General features: G+C 54.3%; 3 protein-coding genes across 4 annotated transcripts; 2 read left to right on the plus strand and 1 right to left on the minus strand.

Moving 5' to 3' along the window:
- Positions 1-212: 212 nt before the first annotated feature.
- SPATA2 (spermatogenesis associated 2) lies at positions 213-7,994 on the minus strand. 2 transcript variants are annotated; one of them, XM_033075126.2, is made up of 3 exons: positions 7,900-7,994; positions 5,207-5,645; positions 213-3,893 (listed from the first exon to the last, which is right to left on the minus strand). In XM_033075126.2, exons 2-3 carry the CDS (start codon positions 5,522-5,524, stop codon positions 2,640-2,642), a joined length of 1,572 nt encoding a protein of 523 aa, XP_032931017.1. In that variant the 5' UTR covers positions 5,525-5,645; positions 7,900-7,994; the 3' UTR covers positions 213-2,639. The 2 variants fall into 2 exon arrangements, with proteins under 2 accessions (XP_032931017.1, XP_032931016.1); XM_033075125.2 differs by lacking the exon at positions 7,900-7,994 and adding an exon at positions 7,330-7,687.
- A 391-nt stretch (positions 7,995-8,385) lies between these two features.
- Positions 8,386-13,666, plus strand: RNF114 (ring finger protein 114). The gene is made up of 6 exons (XM_033075253.1): positions 8,386-8,547; positions 9,286-9,436; positions 9,887-9,993; positions 10,529-10,643; positions 11,492-11,599; positions 11,732-13,666. The coding sequence occupies exons 1-6, from the start codon at positions 8,429-8,431 to the stop codon at positions 11,795-11,797; spliced, it is 666 nt and encodes a 221-aa protein (XP_032931144.1). The 5' UTR covers positions 8,386-8,428; the 3' UTR covers positions 11,798-13,666.
- Positions 13,667-17,108: 3,442 nt separating this feature from the next.
- Positions 17,109-20,647, plus strand: SNAI1 (snail family transcriptional repressor 1). Its single transcript, XM_033075022.1, has 3 exons — positions 17,109-17,190; positions 17,644-18,147; positions 19,329-20,647. The coding sequence occupies exons 1-3, from the start codon at positions 17,112-17,114 to the stop codon at positions 19,508-19,510; spliced, it is 765 nt and encodes a 254-aa protein (XP_032930913.1). The 5' UTR covers positions 17,109-17,111; the 3' UTR covers positions 19,511-20,647.
- Positions 20,648-24,607: the final 3,960 nt, after the last annotated feature.

Here is a 24,607-nt window from a genome sequence, read left to right on the forward strand (position 1 = left end):
GGGTTTGTTCCAGCAGCTCTGCAGGCAGCACCCCCAGCCCTGCAGGGTGAGCTCCTGCCCCAGGGCCCGAGCTCATGCAAACACAGCTGGGAACAGACAGCCACATGCACACGCCACTTTAAGAAAAGAGTTAAGCCTTTTCTTAAAGGCCTCTTTATTTTTAAATTCCTTCAAAACATAAATTAATTTAAACAAATCAGATGCAAAACACCTGCATTTTAAATTCGCATATATTTTACTGTATCAATCACAGCAACCTCATACAGTAAGATACACAAAAATAGAGCATGGTATCACTTCAATCCAACACAGGTTTGTACTACAGGATTCCATGATGTATTTACAGAGGACTTCTCTTTTCCAGAGCAGGTACAGCCCTGCCCTGGTCACCGTAAAAATTACGTGGCATCACAGTTTTAGTAATTCACTGTAGTGTGAGGAGCCATATGGAAACTGAACTGGTGAACTGCAAGATTCACTGAAGAGCAGCCAAACAGGCATGACACTGCAGAAGGTGAACAAAACCCAAGGAACCACCAAAATTAAAACCACCCTTAGACTGCATTTTAATAGTAAAATTGTCTTTAAATTCTTCACTATATACATCATTTATCTACATTTGTGTCATATTTATATATATATATATTTATAAAAAACATACAAGATTGAAAACCTTAAAATCATTCACTTAAACAATATTCACCCCAACCTTCAGGGTCAGCAAGGCAGTGCTTGCCCTGGACATTATGCTCAGTTGCAGTCCCTTGACTCAGAATTTCCCTGATTTTAAACACACGCTGTTCACTTTGTTTCTTAGTGCAAACTGGACAGTAACTTCTTGTTCTCAGCCCTCTGCAAGACCCAGGTTTCATCTCATTTCCATAATGCTTCTGACACCCAGTTATGGCTAAAATGATTTTAGCTATTTTACAACACTAACCTATGTAATTTTCCCCTCTACCTACCTGAAGCCCCTCCCCACCCCAAAAATGTAAGACAAATGATCATTCATGCATGTTCCTGTCACACAGGGGGTGATGGACACTGGAGTTGAGAAGCCTAGACTCTAACAGTGATTAAAAACCCCAAAGTGAATCATTTCAGTGCAAAGTGGACTACAGAGTTTACATCTCAGCTAGAGTTCTTTACAGATATTTTAAACACATTTAATTCTGCACATCGGATTAGGTTGCCTGATACTTTGTGCTAACTAGTTATTAGAGTTGGAATAAGGGAGTCAGGATTCTTAGGGGTTTTCTTTTAATAAAAAACTAAAGTCTATTCATAACCAGGTGGTGTGTGGGGGTCAAACTGTACAGAGCCCAACACAAGGGGGTCCTGGTTCTCAGCCAGGGTTCCCAAGTGCTACAGCAAGAGACAAAGGTTATTTATTATCTGATTCACATCCATAACTGATGGGTTCACTTGAGCAGGAGTCACAAATGAGCTCTGATTTTTAACCAGGCCAGTGCTTCACTTGCTGGACTACACTACAGACAGACTGGCAGTGAGTTTGGAAGCAAGCAGAACATTGATACTTACAATTTCCATAACCACAAAGAAAAAGCGTGCACTGAGAGCAAAATCCTGCAAGTCTTAGACAAGGCTCCACTCAGATGAGCCTTATCAGAAGGAAAAAAAAATGTCAGATTAAAACCCAAGAATTGATCAGAGCCAAGAACATCATTCTGCCACAGTGGCTATAATAAGCTATGAAATACAGTACAAGGAAAAACAAAAACTCACCTGAACAGATAACCCAGAGAGACTTCATAGTTATAATGATTCTACCACTTTTAAGAACTCAACATATTAAATATTTATTAAAAATAAACTGTTTCCAAATCACCTATTTACAGTACAAAGAACAGTACTTAAACCATGTGCAACAGAAAGAAAATGGACACTCATCTGAGAGGACAACACTCCAGGCATCATCTGAGTGACACAGATACAGAATCACCTCTCCAAAATACCTTACAGTGAAACCCAGAGCATGATATTGGCAACACTGGAAAATAAAGCACATCTTATATAAGCTCGAGATAAACAACCAGGAGAGAAGGGGAGAAGGAGGAAACAAAGACAAAAGGAAGAGAGGCTGTGGTGTTTGCATTTTGGAGATCAAGAAATGCAGACACACATCAAAAAATAGTCCTTGTTGGCAAAACAAGTCATTCACATCTTTCCTGCACATTTTGAAGTCATACTTTATCAAAAACTGGCAGTGGTTTCATCACTCATAGAAAATGAGAATCTTAATTCTCTGACTTTATTTTTAAGCACTGCCTGGTTTTATTTGGGCAAGATATGATATAATAGGAAGGTATGATGTCACTTTTAAAAAATACAACAGCTGCCAAGTTTTAAGGAAAAATGTGCTCTTCTCCCCCATTTAAGTTGAAAAGCAACGCTCATTTAGGAGCTACCTAAATTATAGCAGCATGAAATCTAATGGATCTGCAGCATCTGTGAAGCCACAAAAAAAAAAATCAAGAACTGGCACCTGATCACTGAACCATGGTTCCCAACATGTGGACGTGTGATTTTGGCAAAGAGGTCAGTGTGGAGTCAGAACATTGGTTAGGATAGCCCTTTCCTCTCCCCCTTCCCTCCCCTTCCCCAACAGCCTGTGCAGTCTATCTGTAAACCACGTGGGACAGCTGGGACGATTTGTAGTTGAGCTGGTTGTTGGGCAGGAACCTGTGCAGGTCGCTCTTCCTGCAGCAGGGGTCGTAGTAGTAGGCGTTGAGGCAGGAGTCGCAGGAGACCTTGGAGCACAGCGTGCACGTGTGCGCCGCGCCCGCGCGGTTGCAGAAGCCGCAGCGCGAGGTGCCCGAGGCCTTGGCCTTGGAGCCGAACTGAGCAGCCCTCTCCTGGCTCTGAGTCTGCGATGGGTACTGCGATTTCTCCCTCAGAGCTGCTGCAGGGGACAAGCCATCGCCCGGGAGCGCTTTGATGGAGTAGGAGCTCTGCTTCACCGCGGGGTACTCCTGCCTCGAGCCGAACAGGCTGTCACACTTCTGGCAGACAGAAGTGCCACAAGGGATGCCACAGTTCTGGCACTTGGAGGAAGCAGTCTCTTTGGCTAGGTGCGTGCGTTTGTGGTACACGGGGTTGGCGTCGCTTTTCAGCAGCCACACGTCAGGCTTAATGGCGTCCTGCCTTTTAAAGTTTAACACGCCTCTGGAATCGGGGTCAGTATACAAATCTAAGTCCTCTTGAGCAGAAAAATAGGAGCTGTAGGGGACATTTGTTCTTAGCATGCCGTTGTGATGAGAGGAAGTTGGCAAGTATTCGTCTGAGCAGCCGTGTGGGGAGCTGGACATGGTCAGCAGGGAGGGCGACGGGCGGATAATTTCATCTTTGATGTCATCCTCTGCGTCCACCAGGATGGGCTCCTTCCTGAGGCTCAGCGAGCTCATCAGGGGCGGCTTCTTGCTCTCCCAGTAGCTGTCATAGGCATCCACCGACTTGGAGGGCTTGCTGACCTTTGGTTTGAAGTAGTCCTTGGAGGCGCGCTCGCTGGCCGATTTCTGCAGCACCATGCGCGCCATGGACGTGTTGAGGCTCTCCTTGCACTCCAGGCGCCGCCGCATGGCCTCCGAGCAGCCCCGCACGTCCTCGCTGCTGCTCCTGCGCTCCTTCACCACGTCCACCTCCGAGTAGCCCTTGTCCTTCACCTGCAGGTGGATCTCCAGGAGCTGCTCGCACTCCACCTTGGCCAGGAAGAGCTCAAAGGAAATCATTTTCACCTGGATGGCGTCCACCTGCTCTTTGAGTGTGAACGTCGTGCCCAGGTCCTGCACGTAGCCCATGTAGTTCAGAATCTGCCTCACATCATCTTCTGTCAGAGCAGACTTCACATAATAAACAAAGGGTCCAGTGTAGGTCTGACAGGGGAACAAAAGGAAAACTAGGTCACAAATCCAGTGCTGGACTGATGTTCAGATAATTCAGTGACAGAGACCATATAATTAAACGCAATAATAACAACTCTGAACACATGCAACTGCCTTGGCAAGACGAGCTCCATTTCTGCATCCCTCCTGCTAGCAGATGGAAATTCCACATGAGGGAAATTCAAAGTAGGAGAGATTTCATTCAATTTAAAACCCTGATTAGCATAATGTCCTCCCTGGTGATTTAAATCTCTCTGCTCTGCACTAGCATTAAATTTAAAGCATACCGGACATGTTTGAATTTACAGAAAGTCTACCAGGAAAGGCAAAAAGGCCAAGATTTTGGGAACTACCCCATCCAGGGACAAGCAGGAGCTAACAGGAATTAGGAATTACTGCAAGAGTGCCAAACTCTTCCTCAATTCAGTTTTAAAAATACTTGAGGTGCACACTTTTTGTGTACTGTTAGTACACAGTTTCAAATGTCAGTTTTATTTAATTTAGTATGAATTTAAAAACTTCCACTAATGGAGCCCCAAAAGCAGAGACATGAGTTTCTGCAAGCTGAAATGCATCTGGCACACCTGAGGGACCTGCTTAGCCCAGCTCAGGCTGTTGTGAGTGCAGGCAGGAGCAGTCTGCCCATCACAGGCAAAAGACAAAACACAAAACTCAACAGTAGAGAGCTCCCAATGGCACCTCAGCAATTTCAGCACCCGAGGCCAGCAGCGAGCTCCCACTCGTCCCTCTGGGAACCTGCCTTAGGTAGATACATTTGAAAGCACCTTAAAATCAAAACATCAGCAACTGAGCACTGACAAGCAGATCAAAGCTATTCTGAAAACAGTTCTTTTGCAGCTCCTTCACCATTACCACACAAGTTGTGTGAACCTCAGCAAAGCTTGAACACACACACTGGGTTTAACACTTGTGTCCAGTAACAGCTGTGGCAAGACAAATCAAACCCTGAGTCAGCTTAAATCCACTCACCATAGTGAAAGCCTCCCCAAGAAATAAAACAGTGCAGCAGGGGAGGCTGAACAACCTTAAATAAGCTCTCCTCTATTTTATAAAATTCTAATTGCAGATAGCGCTTGCACTTCTGCTCTGGGGATACTCTCACCAAAAACTTTACTTACTTTACATAGAAATTTTCCTATGGTTTCTGTTTACCAACTGTAGATAGAGAAATATATAATGCTATAAAAGGAAAAAAGAGTAGCTTTTAAAACAAATGCATGAAATGTGCTCACAGAAAGAAAAATAAATCATGTTCTCACTATGGCAACATAAAAATGTCTTACCTTAATGTTTTTGAACTCCTTTTTCCAGGGGTACAGAAAGAGATTAATTCCAACTGTCTCAAGCATGTTGAATGCATTATGGAGACAATGTAAACTTGAGGATTTCACAGATCTCAGGGAGTTTTCAGCCATCTCGTAAAATTTTATCAGCCGGAATCGATAAAAGGGATCAATCTTGGGGAGGCAGAGTAAGGCTGCTGCTGCCACTCGCAAGTACTCATCGTTAATGGGACGCTGCTTGTTGTCAGAGGCGTTCAGCTTGCACTCGTGGAACTGTACATACTTCCTAAATAAATCGTCTTTATATTTTGTATCCATTGAAATGGGATTTTCCCTGGCGCTGGGGGCAGCTACCTCCTCTCTCTCATGGCTGGTTGGCAGCGGCTCGGGTGTCTGGCGTTGGGAATCCTCAGCAGTGGCAGCTGTCCTGGAATAAGAGCTGAAAACAAACACAAGTCATCCCAGGTTCACACAGCCCAGAGCTGCAGCTCCCTCACAGCCCCTCCAGGACTCTGAAAAGGCACAGGAGCCCCAGCAATGCCACTGTCCTGCTTTCCAACGTCATTCCCCACCCGTTTTGCTCATTTTGTGAAAGTATCTGCTTTTCCCCTGGCCTCCTGTGGCACAGGACTGTCCCTGGGCTGAGCAGGTTTATTGCCTTTGGATTCCAAACATTTTCCAAGCTTCTGCCAGCCCCTGACATTCCTCCTGCTGGTACCCCCAGTGAGCTGGGGCAGCTCTGCAGCCACCTCCAGAGGATCCACTGCAGACTGCTGCAAGCCACAGCCCAAATTCCAGCCAAAGCTGCAACAACACCGTGATGTTTTCACCTGCCACCCCCAGCTGCTTTATGGGAACACAGCAAAACCACTGCAGGTTTCTGTCATGTATGCTTCTGTTTGCAGGGATAGCTGTTTTTGTGGATACACTGATCTGCATTTTCAGAGCACTGAGCTGAAACAGCTGGTGACAAAAGACTCTCCCAAACGCTGCTTTTACCAGGACCAAGGTAATTAACAGGCCAAGAGATTCCACCTGCAATGCCTGAGCAACTTGTGATCAAAAAGCAGACCACGGGCTTTGTTTATTACACAAAAACACAAACCAGCTCTTGACCCGAGGGGAGAAGAGCTGGCAGAAATGAGTGCACTGTTTCAATGTAGTCAGTCTCAAACAGCACTTCAGAAGACTTTTCACCCAGTATTGACTGCAGCTGCTAGAACAGTGATCAACACTCCTGTTAAAGGAAAATCACTGTTAAGAGCAAGATCAGCTGAATGAAAGGAGCCAAAACACAAAATACCAACAAGCAAGAGGCCAGGGAAACAAACAGACAACAAACCCAAGAGCCTGGCAGTCAACATTCCTTGATGAAAGGCTGTGCTCAGTGCCAGCCCCGTGTGGGGAAAGTTAAGCAGCAGTTCTGCTTCTGCTCCAAGGCACACGCGCTCCTGTCAAGAGACAGGCTGTGAATCACAGGAAATGTGGAATGCTAAATTAACATCTGAGCAGAAGGGCCAGGAGCAGCCCCTTCCCTCCCCACGTTCCTCTGCAAGTTGTGCAGGATGAAGTCTGTGGACAAAGACAGCAGAGTCTGTTCCTTGGCAAGAAGAGCTGCACACGAGAATTGCAGAGAGAGATCTTTGTCTGGCACGTCAGCACAACACCCCCAGGACATGCAGTGATCTTGTGCTGGCAAGGAGCTGGATCCAGCACCACAGCTCTGCCATCCCCACTGCCAACACCCACCAAACAAACGCGGTTACACGTGAGACACGGCAGGGTCAGCAGCGCCAGATGCCAGGAGAGCCCCTCACTGAGGCCCTGCAGGCCACAGAGCTCTGACAGTGCCCCGTGCCTGGCAGCCGAGCCAGGGCTCGGAGGGCACAAACATCCCGAGCCAGGGCACAAACACCCCGAGCCAGGGCACAAACACACCCCGTGCCAGGGCAGAGCCTGCGAGCCCTGCCAGGGCTGCTCCAGCACGCAGAGCCCCCGGCAGCACAGCATCCCCACAGCCCACCCCGCAGCAACATCCATGGTTACGGGCTCGGGAGAGCCTCACGATGCGAGCAGGCACGGATAAATATAGGATTTACAGCACCCTGACTGACAGAACGCACAGGAGGAAAAGGCCGCTTTGCCGCAAAGAACCGACTCCAAACCTCAGCATTTCCCGGACGTGCAAGAATAATAACTCCTGATCAGAGTACAGGGCCTGCTGCTGAGACAAGAGAACGTTTCATCCATCTCCAGGGTCAAAACCTCCCCCGAGGTTTCGCTCTGACCGCACTGGACCACTCGGTTGCACGAAACCCTCGACAGCAGCAGGGGAGAGGCAGAGGGCAAACACCCCGCTCTCCCTGCACCTTCTCCTACAGCACAGCCCTCTCTCAGCCCGCCGGGCTGGCACCAACGCCCGAAAACGCTGCCGGACACGGCGCCTGCGAACGGCACCGGAGCAGCGCCGAGCGCGGGCAGCCCCGGAGCCCCGCACGAGAGCCGACCGCTGGGGCTGCTCCGGGCCCGGGACACTTGTTGCACAGCCGGGGCAAGGAGCCCCGGGACACCGCCAGCGCCTCCGCGGCGGCACCGGCCCCAGCGGCTCCCGCCGCCCTCGCTGTGCCGCGGCCACGGCGCCCGCCCACCCGTCCGGGCTAAGCCCCCGCTCCGCGGCCTGTCCCGTCCCTCACCGCTCCGCTCCGCCGCCAGGACCCGCCGCCGCTCCACCGGAAGCGCCCGGCGCCCGGGATGCTGCCCCGGCAGAGCCGCGGAGGCCCGGCCGGTGCCGCGGACGGAGCGCGCCCGCCCTCACGGCTCGGGCAGGCCCGCGGCGGCGGCAGCTGCGCCCCGGAAGTGAACGGCGGGGCGGGAGCACTTCCGCCGCGTGACGTCATCGGGGCGGGGCGCGTGGGGCGGGGCCGTCCCCCAGTGCCGCGCTCCGGGGGCTGGCGGAAAAGCAGCGGCCGTGGAACGGCTGCGGGCCTGTGACACCATCGGCCGTTAGCGCCCGCCGCCGTGCCCGGAACGGCGCCGGCACCGCGCGGGGCTCCGCAGCAGAGCCCGCCGAGCTGGGCCCCGCCCGCCGAGAGCTGCCGGGGATGGAGGCCGCGCCCCCGGCGGCCCCGCCCTCAGCCGTGACCGCGCCCACCGTGCGCGGGCGGGGCGGGGCCGGGCGGGGCCGCGCGTGCGCAGGGCCGCCCCCTGGCGGCGCGGCGGAAGATGGCGGCGGGCGGGCCGTCGCGGCCCCCGGAGCGGCGGCCGGACCTGCTGTCCCGCCTCACCTGCCCCGTGTGCCTCGAGGTGTTCGACAGCCCCGTGCGCGTCCCCTGCGGACACGTGTGAGCGCCCGCCGCCGGCCCGGGGCGTGGGGACGGGGCTGGGGCCGCGGGGGCTGCGGGGCCTCGGGAGGAGCGGCGGCTCGGGGCCCCGCGGGGCTGAGGGCAGGGGCTCCGGCAGCGGGGCAGGGGCTCCGGCAGCGGGGCAGGGGCTCCGGCAGCGGGGCAGGGCGCACCCGCAGCGTGCTCGGGAGGGAGAACACGAAGGGAAAGCGGGGGGAAAGGGAGCCAGTGGTCTGTGTTCTTCCACTTTCGCTTCCCGTCCCTCCGGAGGCGTGCGGGCACGGAGTGACAGGACAAGGGGGATGGCTTCCACCGTCAGAGGGCAGGCTGGGGCTGGTGGTGGCACGGAGCTGCTCCCTGGGAGGGTGGGCAGGGCTGGCACAGCTCTGACTGCCCCTGGGTCCCTGGCAGTGCCCAAGGCCAGGCTGGACACTGGGGCTGGAGCAGCCTGGGACAGTGGAAGTGTCCCTGCCATGGCAGGGGTGGCTTTAAGGGCCCTTGCAATCCAAACCATTGCATGATTCTGTCCAGAAACCGAGGGCATAGAGCCCTGTCCAACAGCAAACAATTCTGGGCACGACAGCCTGGGATCCTCCACCTCCTCCCTTCATGCCCGGGTGCCAGCAGCTCCTTCTTACCCTTCTTTACCTCTGTTGCTCCGTGGGGCAGAGGCCGTGCGAGGGCAGTGCTGGTGCCCCAAGGGCTGTCTCACCACTTCCTCCTCCTCTCCCACCACAGCTTCTGCACGCCGTGCCTGCAGGAATGCCTCAAGCCCAAGAAGCCGGTGTGTGGGGTGTGCCGCAGCACCCTGTCCCCTGGCAGCAGAGCTCTGGACTTGGAAAAGCAGATTGAAACGACAGAAACCACTTGCAACGGCTGCAATAAAAAAGTATGGAAGTGTTTGGAAATTAATTACATGAGATGTGTCTGTCTAGGGCAAAATAAACTGCTGCCTCCTCAGCTTTCTGCAAAATCAGGTCAAAATGTTTGTTCTGATATGTGCTAAAGGTATTTGATATAGGCAGCACCCAGATGTTGACATTCTTTCCACAGTTTTTTGTTGTTACCTCTTCAGGACATGAGTTTCAAATGAAAGATTCTGATTTTAAGGCCACAGTGGAACATTGCTGCTGTGAGCAGGGGTGTAAGATAACAGACCACAAACAGCAGAGTTACAGCTTAACTAACCTGTAACCTCAGAAGTGTTGTGCCTGGCCAGCTGAAGTATTTGGATTTTCTGCTTTAACACTCCTGCTGGAAGCTGCTCAGGTTTGTCCTGAAAAGGAGCAGGGAGTGCAGTGGGCTGAGCTCCCCTTGCTATGCTGTTGTTGCCTCGCAGATGTTCCTGTCCAAGATGCGCAGCCACGCGGCCTCCTGCTCCAAGTACCAGAACTACATCATGGAAGGGGTGAAAGCTGTCACTAAAGAGCCCCTGCACAACACCAGGTAAAGCCTCTGCTCTGAAATCCTCTCACAACAAAGAATTTTGAAGTTAAAGCAGAGTTTACCTCTGCTCGGTTTGGGTGCTGGTTTTTACCTGGTTAGGAACTGAGCCTTGATCCTGGCTGTGGCCAGGTGAACTCTGCTGCTTCTGCCTGGTGTGCACAGGATATCTCTGAGATCAGGGCATTCTGTAGATGTAGCTGTTTTTTAAGGTATTTTAAAGGTTTTAAAGGTATTTTAAAATGCTTTTGTCTCCTGATTGTCCTCACCCACAGTGGAGGGAAGTGGGAATTGGCAGCACTGCACTCTTTGTGGCTGTGGGTGGTGCCCTGGCCTTTGAGAAAAAGGTGATAAAGGGCACTTAGAACGTTTTGAGAAGAACTGTAATTCAGTCTAAATATGGACAATAATGACTTTCCTAAAATACTGTTAGGAGTTTACAACTCACTATTAAAATTAGCTTGCCTTAATTGCATATGTAAATGACTGCTTTGAATAATCTGTATTTGTAAATAACCTGCTGCTCTCCCCCAACCAGGAGCTTCCCAAATCGCTTCACCTTCCCTTGCCCATACTGCAGTGAGAAGAACTTTGATCAAGAAGGGCTGGTTGAACACTGCAAAGCTTTGCACAGCATGGATGCAAAACAAGTGGTAATAAAAATTCTTGGTGCTAGAATTGCAATGAAATCAGCTCTTAAAGCCCTTGAAGCAATGAATTTGAGACATTGGAATTACATAGGTGTGATTACTGCTGTTCAGTCAGTGTGGCTCTGCTGGTCATGCCTCTAAGCCTGGTGTGGTTCTGCTGTCACCTTGCAGTGATTTTCTGGTCTCTAGACCCACTGCAGGTGGGCCACATCCTCTTTTCATCCTTGAAAAATGGTGCACATTCAAAGTTGATTAGGCACAGCAAAATAATGAAATATAATTTTAAAAAAATGTCAGACATTTAATTTTCCCCCTTGTTTTCATCAAGAAGATACTGTAAACTGTTGGGAGAAATGCTTGCAGAAAACAGTGTGTCATTCTAGTAATCTATCTGTGATACTTCCTCTCTTGCAAGAGGAATTGAAAACATGGAACTGAATTGGAAACTTTCAGTTTTCTGGGAATTTTTTTGGAATTCCAGATTATTCAGGGGAAAAAATGTTCCCTTTTTCTCTCAGAGAGAAGTGAACTTTGCAGAGAAGACCAAGGAAACTTTTCTGCTGCTGAGAAATAATGGCTGAAATCTTGTAAAGCAAGAGGCTTTAATGAGTTCTGGTTTTCAGAACGTGGGAGAAGAGTGAGCCATTCCATTTCAGAGATCTAAGACATGAATTAAAATGATTCAATGTTATCTGAGGCTTTTGCCCTGAATGTCCCAGCCAATCCTTGCCCACCGCTTTGCATCCAGAGCAGTGACAGCACTGACCTTGAGCTCCACTCCCCCAGCCGTGCCTGCCCTCCCTGCTGCCAGTGTGAGAGCACTGGGCCCTTACTGTGTTTTGTCCTGGCAGGTTTGCCCGATTTGTGCCTCAATGCCATGGGGAGACCCCAATTACAGGAGTGCAAACTTCATGGAGCACCTGCAGAGGCGGCACCGCTTCTCCTACGACACCTTTGTGGTGGGTGTTGGCTCCCCTGGAGCTCCCTGTGCACTCAGGGCTCTGCTGGCTGCAGGGGCACAGGGAAGCAGCTCTGCCTGCTGCCCTGCCCTTGCAGCCTGGCTGCTGTGCTCAGATGTTTCTGTGTTGCAGGATTACGATGCTGATGAGGATGACATGATGGCCCAGGTCTTGATGCGCTCTCTGCGGGATAAATGAATAAATGAGCCAGCCAGAAGATTTACTGCAAGCCAAGCTTCCACGAGGGGGGAATGCCCAGCATCCTTGCACTTCTCCCTGCACATCCCAAGATTAACTCAGGCATCCAGAAGTACAGAAGTCTTTAATCCTAGCTCAGATTTAAATCCTGGTTTGATATTTCTGTACCGTTCCATCTTTTGGTATCATGGTCTCTGATATTCTGCCCTGTCAGCCCCATTTTTCTACTTGCTCAGACTCAGTTTCATTGTAGATCAACACATGGGAGCCAAGGCTTTTTCCTTTACCTATGCCTATTGGTTTCTTTGAAAGTTAGGTTTATTTGACTGAAATCAAAAACATTCCAAATGGAATGGTCTGAACTAGTCAATAAACATCCTCCCAATCTCATTTACATATCTCAAGTGATTGTATGTGAGGTGTTCTGGTAGCTCTGTTCCCCTTTAGTGACACTTGAGGTGCTAACTGCAACTGTCAGAGCAGCTCTCATTGAAGTGACCTCTGACACCTGTGATCCATAATTTTCCCAGTGTTTCAGCCCTTACAGGCAGCCTCCCAGCTGTATGGAAAACACATCTTCAGTATGAGTGTTCAAACTGCAAACTTTCCTAGCGAGTCTTTGCACTGTGTAAAAACTAGTTCAAAATACTTCAGTTCTATGCATGATGATTACTTTGCTCCATACTCTTACTATGATTTCTAGCCTGGAAAATGATCTTTAGTGTTGGTCTTAGTTGAAATGTTTAATTTTTTAACTATCTTAGCAAATATTAATCAAAATTGCTGGTTTTATTATTAAATTGGTGGGTTTGAAACTGGTTTCCTAATAATTTTAAGCCTTATGCTGATAGGGGAATTCAGAAGGTTTTTTTTCAATACCTCGGCTTTCTATTTAAACTAAAATTTTCATACATGTTCTTGGGTTTTCCATCTCTCAAGGCAAGCTGGTGGAAAAACTTAGAGTAATTCATAGCACTGGATAGCACTTCCTTTCTGCATCACAGATTTTATCAGGTATTTTGAATTCCTATTCTTCATTGAAATGTTCCCAAAGCAGCTGAAGCTGTTGTTGGATTGTTTGCCATCTGGCAGTGTGTGTGTGGAGTCAGGAGTAGCTTTCAAGGAAAAGTAAAACACAGCCCTGGAAGCAGGACAGTTCTAGCCCTTAGTAAGCGGATTCTGTGTGTTCAAGCCTCCACTTTTACCATGGAGATTGATTAATGTTAATTTGATGCTTTCATTAAGTTCACAGTCGAGCTGCTGAGATCTGAGGCACCTGAGCAGAGCCTGCAAATCACGGAGTGTTGAGATGTCAGTGCAAGCAGCGTAGCTGGAGCAGTGGGCCTGCACCACCCCAGAACTGAGAACTGAGTCATTGATTTGAGCAGGGACCTCCCGTTGTGCTCTGCAGACAGCAGCATAGCCTTACCCTGAAAATAATGAAACTCCAGCTAAAACCTCGTGATTGAACCTTGTGTCCAGCCAGGCCTCTGACCTTGGGGTTTGTGTTTCTTCCCCACGGTGAAGGCTGGTGGACTCATCCCTGAGCAGCTGTGAGGGTGGGAGATGTGGAACCTCCTGGTTCTTGGGGAAAGTGCTGGGTTTGGGGGTGGTTTTTGAATGCCTGAGCTGCAGAGAGGTGTTGGTGTGTTGGGGATTGGATGGGGATCTCTGGGATCTGGCTACAGTGCAGTTTGGTGATGCTCATTGCCAGGAATCCAGATTCCTGCTTCTGTTCTAAGTGCACTTCCATGCAATTCTAACAAAATGTTTAAGGAGCAGTTAGAAGCTTCCAAGCAATTACTTTGTCATGTTTTTGACTTTTGGAGACAAGTTACAAATAAAGGCCATTTAATTTATAAAATCCTACCTTTGTGTCAGCTCCTGCCATTCCTTCCTCGCGGTCCAGGTGTTTCCTTTGAGCACACAGAGTTTGCACTCGCCGGGGTGCACCCGACTGAGACTGATTGATTTACGGCCACTCCGGTGAGAAGCACCTGTGTGCTGCGCATCTCCTCTGCTTTGGGCGGTGAAAAAAAGCCTTGGCGTGGAGCGAGCCAGCCCGGAGTGTCCCTGGAAGGGTGCGGTGCTCGGCCGGAGCTGCTCTCGCCTCGTCAGCAGCCGATCCTGGGGATAATGCAATCGGGCCAGCCCGGAGCTGTGACATTCCCCATGTCTGGCACAAGGAGTCAGCCTGAGGAGGACAATCAGCGCGGAGACACCAGGGGAGGGGCCGGGCTGCAGCTGAGCTCATCTATCAAATGAATTCGTCTCCAGACAACGGCTGCTCTTAATAGGTCTGATAAATTGTTGTCAGCGTTAATTTCTTAATGGACAGGCGTTGCTTTATCTGGGATTGCAGCGGTAAATCCCCGTGGTCTCCTCAGGCTGGGGGATGAGATCTTGCCAAAGCACGAGTGCTGTATTCCTTGTGTCACCTGACTGAGGTGACAACAGCCCCTTTTCTCCAAGACCTCTGCCCAGCTGTACTGGACACTCACTGCTGAGCCCACCTCAAACAGGATTGACCAACCAAGGCTGTGCTAAGTCATGGAAAAGCAAATGAGGGATGTGCTTGCAGTCCTAAAGCTTCCCTTTGCTTTAAATATACTAAAAATTACAGTGGAACATTTGCCTGTTCTGGGGTTGGGGTTTTGTTTGTTTTTCTGGCATACAGATTTGTGATACAGTTGCATTGGTCTGTGCTTCATCACAGCCAGCTCATTTTTATGGGCAAATTACATTATATTCTGAGTGGTACAAATGAGGACTGGCGAAACCACTATGAAAACTTGCTTTTCCTTCCTTACTCCATCCCCAAAGCTCCAGAAAACACTCAGCACTTGGTGAAAAATAGGTGTCATTGCTACTGGCTTAGATCTCTCGTTTAGTTCTTCTCACATTTATTCTGTCTTTACAGATGCTGGGGTTTAAAAAATACAATTCCGTGGAGTTTGTGGGAGCTGCTGGAGTGCCCCGTGCAGGGAGTGAGGGTCCCTTGTCCCCGGGGACGAGCCCCGGAGCAGCGGCCGAGGCTGCTCGGGCTGTGCTGACGGCAGAGGGAGGTCTTGCATCTCGGAGAGAGCGGGGCTCGCTGCTCCCGGCGCCCTGCTCGCCCCTCCGCCGGGCTCAGGGGGCTGCCGTGGCTGTCAGGGCCCTTCTCCAGCCTTACAGTGAGGGTTCACCCCCTGACCCGCGGCCTGAGCTTCTCTTTTTCCCACCACAGCCTCCCTTGGCTGGAGGAGCTCTGCTCTGCAGCCAGATGTTCAAGATGCTTCATGGAGATGTGGGGCCCGGGAAGTAAAAAGAATTTTCGACAGACTTGTTGCTCTGGAGGTGGTTGAAGTGTGAGCTCCTTAGGCCGGTCCTTGTGTGTCTGGGACTGGAGCTGTGCCACGGGCTGGTGGCAGGTCTGCTCTGGCCACCTGGGGCTCAGCTGATGCCCTCTGAGGGTGAGGGTAGGACAGCTGAAACACTCAATGCCACTTCCAGCCCAAGAACCACGGCAGAGCTTCCCCTCCCCTGCGTCCTGCTCTCTGTCCTGTCTGTCATGCCCGCTCACAGGCACAGGTAGGTCAGGTCAGGCTTTCTCCCTTGATCTCGTTTTTTCCCCTAGCTCAGGCGAGTTTATTCCACGTGCTGTGGTTGGAACAGATCTGATTATTACCAGTTCAGAAAGAACACAGGAGTCGGCTTTGCTTCTTGAAAGAAAACCACGTCGCTGTGTTCCTCGTGCAAGTGTCCCCGCTGTAACCACATCCGCGGCAGGTGGAGGAGAGGGGACACCTGCCCCGCCGGAGCGGCACCTCTGCACCACCCAGAGGAACGGGAGCACCCGGCCTTTGTGATTTGTATCCCCCCAAGGCCTTTTCCCCTGAACTTCGGGCTGATCCAGGGATGAGGGATGAGTTTTGCAGACAAACACCTGCTGAAAGCCACGGGCAATTCCGCAGCAGAGGAGGGATGATCCGGTACAGAGCACATGGCTGCAGGGGAAGAGTTTGCAAATGTGTCTGGTCTGGGCAGGATGTTGGTGGCTGGCAGGACAGGCTCTCCAAGCTGTTCCTGCCCTGAGGACAGGCTGACAGCGGGCTCAGCCCTGCGCTGCAGCCCTGCCAGTGGAAAGCTTTGCTCCCACTTCTGCATTTCATGTGGTTGTGGCTAAACAGTAAGATGCGGTCAGCAGGGGCTGGCGCAGCGGTGTGTGATGTGTGACGGCTGAGTCACGAGTGGCCCAGGAGAGCACATGGCCCTTTTCCGAGTGGCAGGGCCGGGGAGGGAGCATTCCCAGCAGGACCTGTTCCTCCTCCAGCAGCCCGCAGCTGCCTTGGCCCGGAGCGCAGCGCGGCTCCTGCAGCAGGTGCCTGGAGCCGTGCCTGGCCCTTCCAACGGGGAAACCCCACGTGAGCCGGGACGAGCTGGGGGCCCAGGCTGCACTGTCTGGCTGCCAGCCCGCAGGACTGGTGTATCTCTGCTCACCGCTGCCCTGGCACCCCCTAAACATGCCTGGGCATCTTCCCATGGGCACATAGCTGGGGCTGTGCGACCCGCCCTGCCCGTGGAAAAGAGTCAGGGGAAGGCAGGAGGGAAGAGAACACAGGGGAGCTTGCTGGGGGGACGGCTGCCATGCCCAAAACCTTCCCAGCAGAGCAGAAAATGTGTCTGGGCAGGTGCTCCTGACCCGTGGCAGCGGGTGGCAGTCACCGAGGGCTGTCCTGGCGCTCCAAAAGTCACTGCCCCTTCCCAGAGGATTATCAACGTGTGGTGAAGTGTGTCTCACCGCAGGGCTGTGTTCCAGCCGGGCAGAGGCTTGTCCCACCCTGCACCGCAGCCCACAGCCGTGGGGAAGGGGCAGGACAGGCAGCAGGGGCTGTGGGGACCACGGACAGGCAGCAGGGGCTGTGGGGATCACCGGGGCTGTGGGGATCACCGGGGCTGTGGGGATCACCGGCAGGCACAGCGCCTTGCCCCAGCCCGCACGGCCGCTCTGCCCGCCTCGGGCACGGGCTGTGGCTCAGCGCAGGGCTCCGCTCCCACCGGCCGGACCGCGGGAGCACGGCCGAGGATGTTTAACACGCGGGAGAGAGGCCAGGAGCGGCTGGTGCAGCATCAGCGGTTCGTGCTGCGGCACCGGGCGGGCAGCACCGTGGGAGCGGCCCCCGGGCTCCGTCCCCGCGGCGGGGCCGACACCTGGCCGTGCCCGCCCCGTCCCGGCCCGCCAGCCCGGCCCATTGGCTGCGGCCCCGCGCCCGCCCCCGGCCCCGCGCCCATATCAGCGCGGCCGCGGCACCGCGGGAGTCACCGGGGCTGCAAGATGCCGCGCTCCTTCCTGGTGAAGAAACACTTCTCGGCCAGCAAGAAACCCAATTACAGCGAGCTGGAGAGCCAGGCCGGTGCGTGGGCAGGACGGGCCGCGCACGTGGGGCGCTGCGCGGGGTGGGGAGGGGGCTCCGCTGCGGGATCCCCCCGAGGATCCGCATGGGAGCGGGTGGGGACGGACCGACTTTTCGTAGGGTTGAGGAGTTGTTTGCCGGTTTTGTGCGTCTCGCGGGCGCGATCCCGTGTCCCGGGATGCTGAGCCGCCCCCCGGTACCCCGGGGATGTCGGTGGCACCGGTGGCTCCCGCGTGGGGGGCTCCCCGTGCCGGCAGCGAGCGGGAGCGCGGGGATCTCTTCCCCCCATCCCCGTGGCAGGGCGGGCGGGGTCCCCGTGGTGTGAGCTCGGTCCCTTTTGCCCCGGGCGGGCTGGGGTCCCTTTGCTCCCCCTACTCAGGGGTGCCGAGGGATGGCTGGGGTGGGTCCCGCGGGGGTGGGTCGGGCCCCGCTGACCGCTGCCACCTCCCGCAGTGCTGGCCGCCCCGCTGCTGTACGAGACGTGTCCGCTGCCCGTCATCCCCCCGCCCGAGGTGCTCGGCCCCGGAGCCTACTACCCTCCGCTGGTGTGGGACGCGGGGCTGCTCTCCAGCCTGTTCCCGGGCGGCCCGGGCAGCGAGGCTGCGGCCGGCGCGGCCCCCGCCCTGGACCTGACGGCGCTCTCCAGCGAGGAGGATGAAGGCAAGAGCTCGGGGCCCCCCAGCCCGGCCTCGGCCCCCGCCGCCGCCGAGCGCTTCCGCTGTGCCCAGTGTGCCAAGGCGTACTCCACCTTCGCCGGGCTCTCCAAGCACAAGCAATTGCACTGCGACGCCCAGGCCAGGAAATCCTTCAGCTGCAAGTACTGTGAGAAGGAGTACGTGAGCCTGGGGGCTCTCAAGATGCACATCCGGAGCCACACGCTGCCCTGCGTCTGCAAGATGTGCGGGAAGGCTTTCTCCCGACCCTGGCTGCTGCAGGGCCACATCCGGACGCACACTGGTAACGTCCCCTCTTGTCCCTCTGCCTCCCTCCCTTATCACCTCCCGCTTCCCTGCTCCACTGCCCCAGCGAATCGGCGGGCCGGCCCTTATCTGGGAAGATAAGGGCTTCCCAGACCCCCTTGGCACATCTCTCTAAAATGTCCTTTAAATATCCTCCTGGCTGGAACGGAGCGCAGGGTCAAGGCCCAGCTGTAAATCTGTGCTGACTGCAGGGCCGGCCCGCCGGCCGCGGCACAGGCTTCACCAAAATGTCATAAAGTGGGGCTGTGCGACTGCTGGAGCCCCCTCCTGCGCCCTGCCGTGCCCAAACACCCCTCCCTGCCCGCAGCTAGGGCTCCCAGCCAGGGCAGAACCTCGGCCGCCGCTGCGCACCCAGCGCTCCGTCCCCAGGGCAGCAATGAGCCCGGCTCCAGGCACGGCCCTGCCGGGATGAGCCCGGCTCGGCTCGGCTCGGCTCGGCCTGGGCAGGTGCTGCAGGCACCTGTTGGCGCGGGGCCGGTGCGCAGCTGCAGCCCACCCCGCTGCCGCGGCCGCCCCGACAAAGCATCTCCCGAGCATCCTTTGTGGGGCTGCGGGACGGTGTAATTGTGACTTGGCACTGATTTCACACCCTCTTAGCGTACTAAAGATGATGGCTGAAGGAAGCCGGGTAGACTTAATTGTGCTTTCCAAATTGAGCATACACATTTGTTTCCTCCAAAAGAGTCTTTCTGGGAGGAATTCGCCCTGGCCAGGCTTTTCAATGCGAGCCGGGCAGGAGAAGGGGGAGCGCAGGGCTCGGCAGAGGAAATAGCTCCACTCACCCTGGGCTGGCGCCTCGCAGCCGCTGCCTGCTATGATATAATTAACACACAGCGCTCGGCTTTCCTGCCTTGCTGCGAGCTCCTCGCCCGGCTCATGTCCTGGTTTGTGTGAGCGACTGCCCTGCTACTTGCAGATGTTTCCAGCCTCAACTTTCCGTGGTTCATAGGGAAGGTTTTTGTGGGATCAGACAATTCCCAAGCTGGCAGTTCTCCCCCAAGCAATGCTGTACATACCCGGCTTTGCCCTGAACAATGACAGCCAGCACTTCTTTTCACTGTGCTCTGCACAAACTTTGCCTAATGAATGGCTCCTTCTTTGATATTCCCCATGTGTTGATGCACCGGTTAATTGGGAGCGTTTCTCTTTGTCCCATAGGTGAAAAGCCCTTTTCCTGTACACACTGCAACCGGGCCTTTGCTGACCGCTCTAATCTCCGTGCCCACCTGCAGACCCATTCAGATGTAAAGAAGTACCAGTGCAAAACCTGCTCCCGGACTTTCTCCCGCATGTCGCTGCTCCACAAGCACGAGGAGACAGGCTGCTCTGGCTCTCGCTGAGGACTCTGCTCCCGGGCCTCTCTCACAAACACCTAGCCCTAGTTTCTGTAGGAGTTAGCTTCCTCCATCGCCACTGCAGCGTGTGCCGGGCTGGACGCTGCTGCTCCGGCCCCTGAGACCCTCACACTCCTCACTTGGTGCCTCCCGTGCAATGCAAGAGCCTGACCAGAGCATGCTGAGTTGGAAGGGACCGCTCAGGATCATCGAGTCTGGTTGCTGGTCCTGTGCAGGACGCCCCAAGAACCCCACCACGAGCCTGAGAGCATTGTCCAAACAACTCACACGGGCTCGGTGCTGCGACCTCTTCTCCCATCCTGGCGTCTGGGGTGCAGCCTGGGCTCAGGGCCGAGTGTGGGGAGCTCGGGGGTCACAGTCCTGCCCCAGCCCCTCAGCAGTGCCCCCCTTGCCAGAGGCACTCGGCACCTTGCAGGGCTGGACCTGCACCCTCGGCCCCGCCGGTATTGAACACTGCGACCATGTAGCTTGGGGGTTTGGGGTTGGATTTCTTTATTTTGTTGTTGTTGTTTTTTTTGGGTTTTTTTTTAACACCATAACCACTTGGTAACTTTTAAGAACCAGTACTTTTTTAAATGAAGGACAAGACACTTCCCCCCTCCCCCGTACCCCAGTGTATATAACCCGCCTGTAGAAGGTGTAACTATGCAATAATACAGTATCCCAGTAGTTGTGAAGCAGCTGCTTCTCCCCAGCACAATGACAATTTGCAATGCCTGCGAGATTAACAGTGTCCATGAAAGGCAGGGGTAGCCATTTCAAACCCCAGCCCTGTTTACAGAGCAGCTATGCACTCAAGCACCTGTTAATATGACTCTTAACAACTGCTTTTCAAGAGAACTGTGACTAATAGCAGGCACTTGTCAGCTGATACAATGGTGGCCTGTCCCAGGGCTGTCCATCGACAGGTGTGTGCCAAAAGCCCTATTTATGGGTATTGACAGGTGCCTCCTGAATGCATCTTTCTTTGGACATTGTTTTCATGGAATCATTACAAAGAGGATGTTTACATTTCAAAGGTACACTGGTATTTATATTTTTGTGCCACAATTTTGTACTGATGAAACTTTTTATATAATGATATACAATTTATTGATATTCAATAAAATCGTTAATTTATAATAGGGTTTTGTGGGTGAATATGCAGCTGCGAGGGGGGAGTGCTGGGCTCAGCTCTCCCCACCTGGTGCTGTCTACCTGCAGGTGACTGGGAGGTGCCATTTCCCGGAGGGAATGTGTGGAGCAGTTGCCCCTCAGGACAGGAAAAGTCAGGCTCAGTTCCTGCTGGCGGGCTGGGGGTGCCATGGATTTCCCCCAGAGCTTGCCCTGTCCCTCCCAGCCTGCTCGGGGGGGTGCTGGCGTTTTTTGGAGCTGCTGGAGCACCTGTGGCACTCCCTGGGGAGCAGGTCCGTGTCACAGCTCAGGGCACTGTCCCTCGGGGGTGGCTGAGCTGTCTCTGGCTCTCACAGCCTCCTGAGCCTCCTCAGAGCTGCCCCCAGCCCAGGGTGGGTGACCCGAGGTGCTGCAGCCACCTCTGCTGTCACTGCAGCACAGGAGGGGCTGTCCCCAGCCTGGGGGCACCGGGGGGCTCTGCTGGGAGTATCCCGGGCTCTGCCTCGAGGATTTCCATAATGCAGTCCCCAGGGCCCCAAAACACCTGCATGCACCTTCACGGCCTCCTCCGAATCCGGGGTGCTTCAGAGACTGCGGCCAGGCACTCCCTGCCTCCCCCAGGGACTGGAATTTTGTTCTCTCCGCATTTCCTCAGAGCCATCTCCCGGACATTGCTCTCAGGCAGGGAATGAAAGGACACAAATCGTGCTCAGGCTCTCATCCCCTGCAGCCCGCGGGTGCCCGGCTCCCTGCGCCTCTCCCGGAGCAGGAAGATGTGTGTGGCTGTAAAAGCCAGCAGAGCTGCTGCTCGGCCCCTCTTTAATTAAGAGCTCACCCGGTATAAACTGACTTTCCCAGCCGAGTTGGACTCATTACTCGATTATTAAGCAGGGCAGGAAGTTTTGGGTTTGCTCTTGTGTGTGCTTTTCTTCCTTTTCCCAACAGGAAGCGGGGGAGGGGCACTAATTACTTTCAGCTTTCCATCCATAAACTCCTGGAGCCGCAAAAGCAGCTAAATAGTTAAAAAAAAAAAAAAAAGAAAAAAAAAAAAAGGGAAAAACCAGAGCAATTTTGAGAAGGGACCACCTGCAGGAGCTGGAAAGGAGGGTCAGGAGTGGGTGCAGCAGCCCTGGCACCCCGGGCAGGGTCGGCTTTTCAGCTCTGATGGAATCAGGGCCCTGCACCGGCTGTGCCTTGGTGCCTTGCCCCCGCCCTGTGCCAGCGCTGTCACCACGCGGGGACCCGGCCCTTCCCTGCCATTCAGGCTCTCGCTCTGGCACCCACCGGGGATCCCTGCCAGCTCCCTCTCAATGGGCTCCAGCTGATATTGGTCAGGCCGGCGGTGAGAGCTGTGAGAAACCTCCTCCTCAGCAAGCTTTGCTGCTCTCAGTTGTGCTCTGGCTTTGTCCAGCGCCTGGCTGGGACGCCAGGCTTTCAGAGGGAAGGTATAAACCGGGTGGAGAGCAGCCTAGGCTCTGCTGACAAATCCCGCTGGCATTCAAACACAAATGCAGCCTTAAAACACTGGAAAAAAGAAATGCTGCCTGTTCTGAATCACAAAAGCACAGCCCACTGGCACTTGGGCTGCTGCTGCATCTGCTTGGTGCCCTGCCCTGCCTTGCTCCTGTGCCCTGGGGACACGGCTGCTCAGGTGATGTCCCAGCGCCTCAGACCTCCCCAGGTGCTGCCCAGGTCTGCATCAGCTGCTGTCCCATGGCCGGGTGATGAATGCGGTCCAGATCTCTCCTTTTCTGACCAGCTGCTCAGTTTACTACCACAAAAGTATTGTTTTTCCTACCTGAGGGATGTTGGGGTGAGCAGAGGGTCGGGGACCGTGGCCAGGACACCTTTAGGTCCTGCTCAAGCCATCTCCACACAGTGGTCATCCCATCTGGCCTGTCTCTGCTCCTGCAGACCTTTGGGGCTCTGGGATGGAGAAATGCACCCGGGAGCTGAGCATGAGTGGCAATTCCTTTTCCATTCCACGTTCTGAAGGAAAGCCGCAGGGCAGCATCCCTGGCAGCAGTGCCCTGCCCTCGCTCCCCTGTGCTCACCGGGCTAACCAGCGCTGCCCAGGGAAGCCTGGGGGTCCGGGGCAGAGCTCAGCAATTTCCCCTCCCAGTTTATCACCCCAAATTCCCCTCTAAGGCCGGCGGGCTCGGCCGGGGAACACAGGCTGCGCTCCGGGGTGGGAGCGGCGGCGATCAGCGCAGGAGCCATTTGGTGGCCACCTTGTGTGACCATCTGTAACCGATTACGGTGTCAGCCTCGTAAAAGCCGCGGTTCAATCGAGCGCCCGGCAGGTAGCGGGGCCCCGGGGTGCGGCCGCTGCCGGCTCCGGCTCCGCTCCGGGGCTGCGGCGTTTGAACCGCGCTCTTCATCTCCACGGAGCCTCGAGACGAGCACGTACGGCCCCTCCGCTCCTGGAGCCCTTTCAAAGGCTCCAGGGAAACCACAAAGTGCCTTTTCTTCCCTGAGAGGACTCGTGTTTTCCCCCTCCCCGACCCGAAGTAGAATTAAGAGCACTGGGAAACCCACTCTGCCTGGGGCAGAGCCATGTGGAGATGCCGGGTTGAAAAGGGCTTTAAGACTCCCATTTGAACTCATCCTGTCCTGTCTCTGCAAGCATCTGGAGCATCCCAGAGGCGGTGAGAAGGAAAGCAGGAGGATTACAGCCGCCTTTGCAGAGGCTAAGCTTCATCTCCTCAGTTATTTGGGGGCCGCAGTTCCCAAAATTTCCTTTTTCACCTTTTTGTGTCCCCATCACTCCCAAGGACAGGCACAAGGCACCCCTGGTCCTCGTGCTGTGAGTGTGAGGAGGAGCTCTGGGCCCCCTCAGAATGTCTCCTCTCACCTCCAGAGCAGTATAAAGCAAAAAAATTCCCACTTTCTTCTCCCGTCACTGCAAACCTATCTGATGGAAATGTTCTCATGATTCTGTGATCTCCTGCATCCCCCACATCCTCTGCTGGAGCACTTCAGCATCTGAGCCTGCAGCCCCCAGAGAAGGCAGCCAAAGCTCAGCCCTTACAAAGTGTAGCAGCCAAATTCTTCTTCTGGCTCTTACCATAGCTAGAAGAAGCTGAACACACAAACAGGAATGGGGCAGAATCCAGGGAAAGGCCTGGGGCAGTTGCTGGGGCATTCCTGATTTGGGGCAGGGAGTGATCAGGGCTTTGTGGCAGTGACCAGCAGGGACAGCATGGGTGTCCCACTTGCCATGGTGGGATGCAGGCGAGGTTTTCCCAGTGTGGACAGGGGCAGCAGGTGCAGTGCAGGGCTCAGGCTGTCAGCAGGCAGTCCTGGTGAAAGCCCCTGTCCATTAACAGCTCCACAAGGAGCGGGCTCACAAACAAACTGCAGGTGTAGCTATTGTTTCTCTGCCTCTGGGCCATTGACGTGAGCAATAATCCCAAATTAATCTTTAATCAGATGATGAACTGATAGCGTGGGGCTGGGGAGGTGCGAGTCTTCCCATGCAGACACAGCACAGCCAACGCAGAAGGGAAGGGCCAGGCAGCCCTGCAGAAGGGCTGAGAGGGCTGAAATAAAGCTGGGGTCTCCCTGGGGTGCAGGTGGTCTGGGTGGCAGCGCTGCTGTGCTCTTACACTGTCTGCACTCACCTGTCCCAGAGAGTGACCCTGCCTGAGCCCAGAGCAGGGGACAGGGACACAGGGGACAGGGGCATAGGTGATAGGGGCACAGGGTGATGGGACACGGGGTGATGGGACAGGGCCACAGGGGACAGGGCCACAGGGTGATGGGACACGGGGTGATGGGACAGGGCCACAGGGGACAGGGACACAGGGTGATGGGACAGGGCCACAGGGGACAGGGACACAGGGTGATGGGACAGGGACACGGGGTGATGGGGCCACAGGGTGATGGGACAGGGCCACAGGGTGATGGGACAGGGACACAGGGGCACAGGGCCATGGGGTGATGGGACAGGGACACAGGTGATAGGGC

The sequence above is a fragment of the Catharus ustulatus genome, chromosome 17, assembly GCF_009819885.2.
Source record: "Catharus ustulatus isolate bCatUst1 chromosome 17, bCatUst1.pri.v2, whole genome shotgun sequence".
NCBI lineage: Eukaryota > Metazoa > Chordata > Aves > Passeriformes > Turdidae > Catharus > Catharus ustulatus.